The sequence below is a fragment of the Salvelinus sp. IW2-2015 genome, unplaced genomic scaffold (genome assembly GCF_002910315.2).
Source record: "Salvelinus sp. IW2-2015 unplaced genomic scaffold, ASM291031v2 Un_scaffold2990, whole genome shotgun sequence".
NCBI classification, from domain to species: Eukaryota; Metazoa; Chordata; class Actinopteri; order Salmoniformes; family Salmonidae; genus Salvelinus; species Salvelinus sp. IW2-2015.
Genome location: NW_019944284.1, coordinates 48,943 through 58,260, shown reverse-complemented (window position 1 = coordinate 58,260; position 9,318 = coordinate 48,943). Strand labels below are relative to the sequence as shown.

Genomic DNA, 9,318 nt, shown 5'->3' with positions numbered 1-9,318 from the left:
TGGTCTGGTCTCCCATTGTGTTTGTTATTGGAGGCATCTTACCTTATGAAAAATAACCTAATTGTCCATAGTCATTGTCCAAAACAAACGAACCGGCCATCCACACGTGCACTCTACTCAGTAACTTTAAGTACAAAGGGCGTGTTTACTTTGAGCCCGGGCCTCCCTTTAACTCTCTCAAACCGGCCATTGCGAGGCCCGAGGAAGAAGACGCTGTCCCAATCTAAACATCGCGAGCGGATGAGATTATCTCTCGTCTCGCTCCCTTCCCTTTTCTCTCCACTATAGGCTTCCCAATGGTTCGAACCGCAACCAAGCATTCGACCCTGGCGCCTATACTTGGCCACAATTGACAGACGACAAGAGGTGTAGCATTTCCTTTTGTTGCCCCCCCCTTACCCTCTACCCTTACCCCCCACTCCTTTCCCAAAAGCCAGGTAAACGCCTAACACTGAAATGTCAGTGAAATCTCATCCCCTCCCGATTTGACACAGAAACAAGTGAAATATATCGGAGAAACATTGTTTGAAACAGCAAAGACCAAAGGCCTGCGACGGGCTATTTTTCTTCCATTTTGATTCATCTTAATACTTTAACACTTAGAACAAGGCGGCCACATACTTTGATACGTGCTATTAAACATATCAAAGAGTTCGGATATATATTAGGRCTCGGCTTATGTGATACATCCCGCCATAAAAGCAACCTCAGCATCCAGAGAGAGAGACWTGGGGAGGTTCGGTGTCCCCTTGTGCTCATGTTTGGATCACGGCCCGGCGCGGAGGAAAGAGACGTCACGTGGCATAATAAGGTGAGAAAATCCGAGGGTTCTGTGTTTTGTCCAACACGTTTTGATTCCTAACGCTTTTCCGGCTCTCGTCGTTTCTGTTCGAATCTAAGGCTGCAGTCTATAACGGGGTAATAAAATGTGGGGACTGACTAACCTGTCTACCACTCGATACACCTAAAATAACAGCAGGATAAATGAAGAATAAAGGCTAAAAAGGCACAGCCATTTCTGAGCAAATGAATGCAAATAAATATAATCAACGTTAACATATGAGTTTGCCAAAAATAACAACAACGATTACTGTTATGAATATGTGATAAAGGCACAATAGCTCCTGAGTTTGACAGCACAAATTAGTTTTTTGCAAAACGTTGATTGTGAATATATATGATAATAATCATCATTATATTTATGATTCACAATCAACGTGTCCAAAAACGAATTTGTGCTGTAGAATTCCAATAAGCCTTCACCTCTAATAACTTGAATTAATAAATCACAATTGTATAAAATGGCATTGATCATGAGTAGAACGCAGTACAACTCTCTCTGCAATTACTTTTTTAGGCCTAGTTTATATTCTATCTAAATGACTTTTTATTTTTTCGTGAAGGCCTATTTTCATTGAATGTACCACAACAAATAAAATTCAAAAATTATGATCACATTTCGTTCATAGAACAAGCATAGAACAAGACAAGCAAACAAAAACATGACCATTAAACAAGGACAGAGCGTTGCGTTTAAAAAAGTAGGCATATGAATTTGCACCGGAGCTACCAAATATTCAAAACAATAAAATGTACTCCCGTGCAATTACACTTTCACCGCAGTATGATTCATACAGGAGAAACACTTTGGCCTAAATGTAAACAACGTTTTAAAAGGCTACATAATGTATGTTTTTCGAGATGTTTTTTTTTTTTTATAATAAGAAGTTATGGAAAAAAGTTTCATGTCGTATCGTAGTGAAAAAAAAAAAAAAAACTCTTGCCTATAAGAATACCGCTTAGTTAAGTGTGGGGGTGTCTTCACGGCGTGGCATCTTTGGGTTTCTTCCACAAGTTCTATAAAATGCTTCTTGAAGATGTATGGAAAGGGCTGCAGACTGTGTCCGATTTACTAGACACAGTAGCACATTGGTCAAGTGTTAACTAGTGTATCACATTTCTTAAATGTTGATTCAGGGCTTAATTAACACTGTAAGCGCAACGTCCAATTAACACTAATTGGTGTAAAAAATAACTCAAGTGTCGGTGTTAATAACCATAGCTGAACCCAAACTCACACCCATCATTTATCATGATTTCACAGCATGCATTGATTTTTAGAAATGGTTTGTTTTTCATATCTACTGTTTTTGATTTGATTTAAACTATCTTATGCTACTCAAATTATAAATAAAATACATTTTTGTTAAACGCTAAATAAAATGCTGTTTTTACTTGGATTATTGCACCCGTTACTGAACATCGTTGTTCCAGTTTAGATGCTGTCTCAGGTCCCTCAAACTCAACTTCTGGGCTTGAAGCAACTAGAAGTTCCCACATGCATTAATTAATACTATTTGTTTTACTGTTCCTCTACTGCAGGGACTGATTTAGACCTGGGACAGCACGCTGTGTGCATTAAATTAATCAGTGTAGAACAGACCAACAGCAAGGCTCTGGATTTGTAGGGTAAGAAAGTGCTTGACATACTCTCTGCATTATAACGGTGTAAATCATACAGTATGCTTAGTCCTCCTTCCCAACGCTAGCAGTCATTCCTGAATAATAGGTTGCGGGTGAAAACCAAATTCCAAAGAACGTATCCCTCTGTCTGATTCTAATAGGAATAACCGTTACTTTACAGGCCTGCTGTGGACTGTAAACCATGAGTCTTCAGGGACGCTTGTTAGGTGTTTAACTAGACCTCAAAATAAGCCTTATGAAATAGTAAATTCAGCTTTATAGACACATTGAGTCATTTCACATCTATCAGGATTCTCACTCGGCAAATGTCTCCAATGGATAGAAGAATTCATATGACGAAACTATACCATGGTCTATGTTACGTTAGCAAACATTGTCATGGTGGTACTCTAAAATATGTATTTTTTTTGCAAGGGGGCAAAACTATGTTCTTGACCTCAGAACGCATCGCGTTACCCAACATTCGTTGGCGTCGTTGGATTTAATGCTTATTTAAACTACATGAACGGACATGGTGACTCGAGCCCCGTCGTCTCMTGGCCAGTCTAAACACAGTCCACCGGTGGCCTTGTTAGGCACTATTTTACGAGCGTCCCGACTTCCACGAGGACATGACCGGTGGCGTTGATATACCACGAAMGAGAATGCGCGCCMGCMTGTCTGCGAGCCGTGTAACTAGAATTCATCATCAGACATATATCTGACAATATCCGTCCTCCTCCTCCTCCTCTAGGTCCCTGTCTAGTCAGTGAATCATTGTCACGAGTAGGCCTATACGCCTCTGCAGTGTCTTGCTATGGTTTATGGTTGGGCCTAGCCGGCATCTGTATTAAGTCAGATTTCAGGTCAGATTTCAGATTGCATTTGATTCGACTTRATGGCACAGATATGGTGCACGCACATTTGAACGAAGGAACACGCACACACACACACACGCACACGCACACACACAAGCAGCAAATGGGTGGACTAATCTGTCTGTCAGAGCTAGCTAATACCATGGCACCTCTCTGCGTTGTGTCTGGTGAGGGAAAACCCTGCCTCGCTGCCATGCATGAAAAAAACGTTACTCAAGCTACAGGAGTGTCTGTGTGAGTGAGGGACCGGTCTAGAACTGAGGGCACAAAGTGACCGCTGTGCTGTTGTGTGTGTGTGGTGTGTAAGTGTGATGTGTGTGTGTGTGTGTTGTGTGTGTGTGTGTGTGTGTGTGTGTGTGTGTGGTGTGTGTGTGTGTGTGTGTGTGTGTGGTGTGTGTGTGTGTGTGTGTGTGTTGTGTGTGTGTGTGTGTGTGAAACGGAAAGGGAGTTGATAGGGAGCAGATTGTATTGGCTAAAAACGTCAATCAGTTTTGCTGGAGGAATGTTAATTGCCGCGATACCCTGCTTATCGTCCCCACGGAGTTATTAATATAGCCGGATAAGAAGGCACAGAGACACCCGCCATGGGCTACTGCTGCAGCTAGCTACTCTTCGCATAGTCTTTTTTGTGTTACTTATATGGTACGATGTGCATGGCATCTTTGGCTAATGGGTGCTGCAGCACGGCTAGCTTATAGGCTAGTCTAGGGCTAGGCTACTCATGTATTCGGTTATTGCCAATCACCTACTGTTCAAATTTGGGGAAATTACAATAGTGTTATGTTTGTTATCCTTGATCAAAAATGTAGATCTGTTGTTCACAGCACACTTTAATGTGGAAGGTCGGAGCTGCGTTTTTGCATGCAGCCTGGGGAAGGTCGAACCGTGTACCTGCTGTGACACATCTGCTCTGACATTAAATACAGATTAGTTTTTTGAATGCAGTAGAGTTGCACCCTTTCCTTTTTGCTTCATGTCATCATTGGTGTATTTGGGAGCAATACACTGAGTGCACAAAACATTAGGAACACCTTGCATCCCTTTTGCCCTCAGAACATCCTCAAGTTCGTCGGACATGGACTCTACATGGTGTCGAAGCGTTCCACAGGGATGCTGGCCCATGTTGACTCCAATGCTTCCCACAGTTGCGTCACGTCGGCTGGATCTCCTTTGGGTGGTGGACCATTCTTTATACACACGGGAAACGTTTGAGCGTGAAACACCCAGCAGCGTTCAGTTCTTGAAACACTCACACCTACTACCCTACCCCGTCCAAAGGTACTTAAATATTTGTCTTGCCCACTGAATGGCACACACACACAATCCATATTTCAATTGTCTCAAACATTAAAATCTCTCTTAACGGGTCTTCTCCCTTTCATCTGTCTGGTCCCGTGTTGCTCAGTTGATAGAGCAAAGCGTTTACAACGCCAAGGTTGCGAGTTCGATTCCCAGGGACCAGTAGAAGAAAATAATCAAAAATGTATCCACTCAACACTGTAAGTCACTCTGGATATGAGTGTCAGCTAAATGACTAAAACGTAAACATCTACTCTGATTGATGTGGATTTAAGAGCTGACATCAATAAGGGATCATAGCGTTCAACTGGCCAGTCTGTCATGGAAAGAGCTTGTGTTCCTAATGTTTTGTACACTCAGCGTAGAACCACATTTCATTTCTACAAGCTACATAGACCTATAAAACCGTACAGACCTAGTCCGTGGTCTGGTTCCCCGCACAAAGATTAAGCACTAGACTAAAACGCATGTTCAATGTAGATTCTCTATAGAAAGTGTTTGAGTCCAATATCTCTGTGTCCGGGAAACCGGCATGGCTGTATGGAATATGTTGGCCTAGCAGAGGCCGGACACTTGACCTTCACGAAGTGACAGGCATATAGCTTGGCGTTTTCTCCTCGTGCTTTTGCTCGATAGCATGCACAGATTTCTCACTCACGTCCCCAAGACATATAAGGGGATTACGCACGGCAGCACATCCATAACTTGTCATTGACGTACTTCAAAACAATATGTWCAGGAACATTTGGAACCGTATAGATGAAGTTCACAAAAAGGGACAATTACTTTATTTTCAGTATTTTATTGTCACAGCGCATGATCAGCTCTGTCTAATTGCCTAGTTTTCGCCATGCGTAAAAGTCATATTTGAATTCCAGTTGATGGCCTATTTTGAAATATATGTATATTTTTTGTCAGGGGGTAGGCTATTTCATGCGCTCATGGAAAGAGGGAGCGTGCACATGCGTTTTGGTGAGMTTTTTGTCTCTCCATCGTTCTCAAATGTGATTCCGGATCAAGTTATCTTAATAATAACTCATCCAAAATACCTGAATAAGAATAACACTGATAAATGCGTAAATTAATGGGCAACCTATATGCCTATAGCGTAGACAATGTAGGGAGGGTATTATATATAGGGGGGGGGTGTTGGGGGGTTACAATGAGGCGGGTCACCTCTTCAATAGCTCCGCTCTCCCCCCTCCCAACGCGTCAAATACTTAGCTCGCTGCGGCGCACTGGCTCCTCTCACCACCTTCCCCTTTCTAATCTGTTACGTACATCCCGCCCAGACCCAACCCAGTGACATCACGGGAAGAGACAAGGGGCTCGCCCTGCTCCCATCTCCAGTTACAAAACACACAGGAACTCAATTGTCAAAAGATCGCACCGGCACGGCTGGTTTGTCTATAGCCTATGGAGATACCAGGCCACACTTACTAGGATATGAACCTTTAACCAACATTTGTGTTTGTTTCATCAAGGGGATGAGTTGGATATCCAGCCGTATTAGCGGCGGCGCACCTCCGATTACCGAGCCCTCAAAATCAAGTAATTATTTAAACGGTAATATAGTATCACATATGTTACTTCAGCGGGTTCATTTTCCTTGATGCGCGCGGCAGGACCTCGAAGGCATAGATCTCCGAGCTCCGCTCACTTCCACGCACGCTGTTCTTCAGTCAAGGATATTCTGAAACTACGACAGCATAGAGCAGCAGCAGCAGAGGTCAGCCGATCTCAACAGCACCAATCTCGCATCTGGACCCGCACAGATCAACCACTTTTTTTGTCCACACCAACAACATCTTAGTACATACCCGGATCGACCCAGCAACAGCAGACCCAGTCCCAGCACTTCCAGGCGCACTCGTCCTGTATGCTGGCTTCAGCGGTCGACAGCCCTCCGTTCTCGGACGGGGAAGACAACATGGCTTACCCTGAGTTCCTGGCGGCCCAGGACGGGCATGGAGAGGCCGTCTGTCCCCGGAGATGTTCGTCCATCCCGGGCTGGGCACCTGACCGACCCGAAGCTGGAGGTAGACCCGGAGGATCAGGAAAACAGTGAGTTGAGTAATAAGATGATTATTATGAATTTTTGTTCTGCTGAAATGATGTATGAACAAAGGGCACACAGCATCGCTTTGAATAAAATACCTAATAAGCTCTCCAATATACACACTCATGATCATTGCATCGACAGTATATATAAAACTAGAAATGTAAGGATAGCAATAAATTATTGCGGAGTGAAAATGTGTCTAAAAAAGTGTCTTGTTTTAGGCAAAATGTTAGGCGCGGTTTTGAGAGTGTGTTATCATTTCAAAGACACAAACGAGGCCTGTTATAATTCACAACACATTTTTAATTCCAAAATGGTGTCTGGAGAATGTTAAGTAATTCAATAATCTCGTCTTTAAAATATCAGATTTTTTGAAAATTTACAAATAAAATTAATTTAGGTATGTAGGAGAATAACTATCTCAACGGGTATAAATATGTTTCATTTGCTATTGTCTTTATTCTATAGGGCTGCATAGACTGATAAACTAGTTGAAATTATGACACACAAATGTTATTGGACTATAACACTTATAACCAATAGAATAGCAGAATGTTATAACCAAAGAATAGCATGAATGTTAATAACCAATAGAATAGCATGAATGTAATACGTCTTAAAAATAAACGAACAGCATGGCCTAGCCTGCAACCAAGTGAAAGTAAACATTTGTGGAAAATGGTTGTCTTTGGTTTTGATTTATGGTCAACCTTTAGACAGTATTTCTCACTATATAGGCGCGTTTGTTTCTTTTACTTCATTTATCTAAACTCATTTATCGTGAAATATACACGTTTTGAATAGTTTGGATTAGAACGTTTTTACTGTCACGGTTTTCAGAAGGTAGGACTACTGACTGACAAAATAATTACACATTCATGTCAGTAAAACGAAATTATAACTACACACTTCAAATAAGATAGAATTATGAAATATATTCCCAAATATTTTTATAGGCTACTTTAATAAAACTAAATTGCCATTTTCAGAGTAGCCTACAAAATGTTTATGCTCATCTCTTGACACCACAGAGAGCTGTGGCGTGGTGTCCAAGCCGCTGGAGGAGAAGGACAGCGGCCAGGGGGACTCGGATCGGCCGGCCAAGCACGAACCAGACGGAAACCCCGGGTCCTCTTCTCCCAAGCCCAGGTGTTCGAGTTAGAGCGGCGCTTCAAGCAGCAGCGGTACCTGTCCGCTCCTGAACGAGAACAYCTGGCGAGCACTCTYAAACTCACCTCCACGCAGGTCAAAATCTGGTTCCAGAACCGACGGTACAAGTGTAAGCGGCAGCGGCAGGACAAGTCCCTGGAGCTGGCGGGACACCACCACCCTCCCCCGCCAAGACGAGTCGCGGTGCCGGTCCTGGTCCGGGATGGGAAGCCCTGTCTGGGCGGGACTCAGAACTACAATGCTCCGTACGGGTCGAACCCCTATAGTTACAACGGATACCCGGCCTACACGTACAACAACCCGGCATACAACAGCAACTACAGCTGTACTTACACCAGTATCCCTACTCTCCCCCCAACCACCTCGGCTAACCCCTTCATGGCCATGAACTTGGGGAACATTGGGGGGCTTAGCGCCTCTCCCCAGCCCCAAACGCACCAAGGGACAGCGGTCACGACATGTCAGGGCTCACTGCAAGGGATCCGGGCCTGGTAGCCCCACTCYGGTTACAGCCCGGATCAAACCAGAGCATTGTTTTACACCCACACCGGTGACATTAATCGAATCCTCTCATGCCGTTTTTTAAAGGGTTCTTCCCCTTTTTAAAATAAAGGGAGTTATTTCTCAGCAGTATTTCGGAAACAGTGTTGTTKTTATGTAGTTATAGGCATTCGTGTCTGCCTGGTGGGGTGGCTGTCGTTGGATTAAGACTGAAAAGGTGCAAATTCAACATGTTTACTCCACTCTCGGTGACGGTCATCAGAAAGAAGCTGTGCGTAACGGTTGAAATGGATTTACGACCAACAATGGTCTCATTTTATTTGAATGACCAACTATCCAGTTAACGTTGGATATATAGGATAGGCCTAATCACGAGACTAGACGTTTGATAATTGTGATATACGGAGTAAGGGTGKTCTAGTTACTTGTAARMATGTGCTTAAAAGGATGTCCGGATTATTCAACAGTRATGGCCTGTAGGTGGATTTCCCAATCTACTATTCTCAACGATTTGTTTGATATTTCTAATGTTTCTTTAGCCATGATGACATGACAAGTGAGAGAGAGTGTTTGATTGTTTTCAAGCTTATGTAATTCATTGAACATTTTTTGATTTATTCCATTTTCTAATTTAAAAAATCCTGGAATGGCAGAAATTGAAATGGGCTGTAATCCAACCTTGGGCTCTGAACACAACCAAGACAATTTGATAAAATCTCATAACTTGCTTTCGAAAACGAATAAATTCCATATTTTTGCTACTTTGTGCAAGCTTTCCACGGTCCATTACATTCTTTGTGAGGCTCTTGAGAGTTTTCTATGGTGGGATCCTAATTCTCCCAGTGTGCGTGTGGGTGTGCGTGAGTGTGTGTGAGAGAGAGAGAGCGAGCGAGAGAGATGGATAGGCTAACTTCCCGTTATCTACAAGTTGTTCTAATTTGTCAA

The 9,318-nt window shown here is 43.1% G+C and overlaps 1 protein-coding gene across 1 annotated transcript; it reads left to right on the top strand.

Annotated features, from left to right (window-relative positions):
• The first annotated feature begins 757 nt into the window (after positions 1-757).
• On the top strand, positions 758-8,832 carry LOC112075116 (homeobox protein Nkx-2.3-like). The gene is given in 6 exon segments (XM_024142152.2): positions 758-811; positions 6,454-6,616; positions 6,619-6,659; positions 6,662-6,704; positions 7,734-7,805; positions 7,808-8,832. Coding segments are annotated over 6 exon segments (933 nt in total). The 3' UTR covers positions 8,368-8,832.
• Positions 8,833-9,318: the final 486 nt, after the last annotated feature.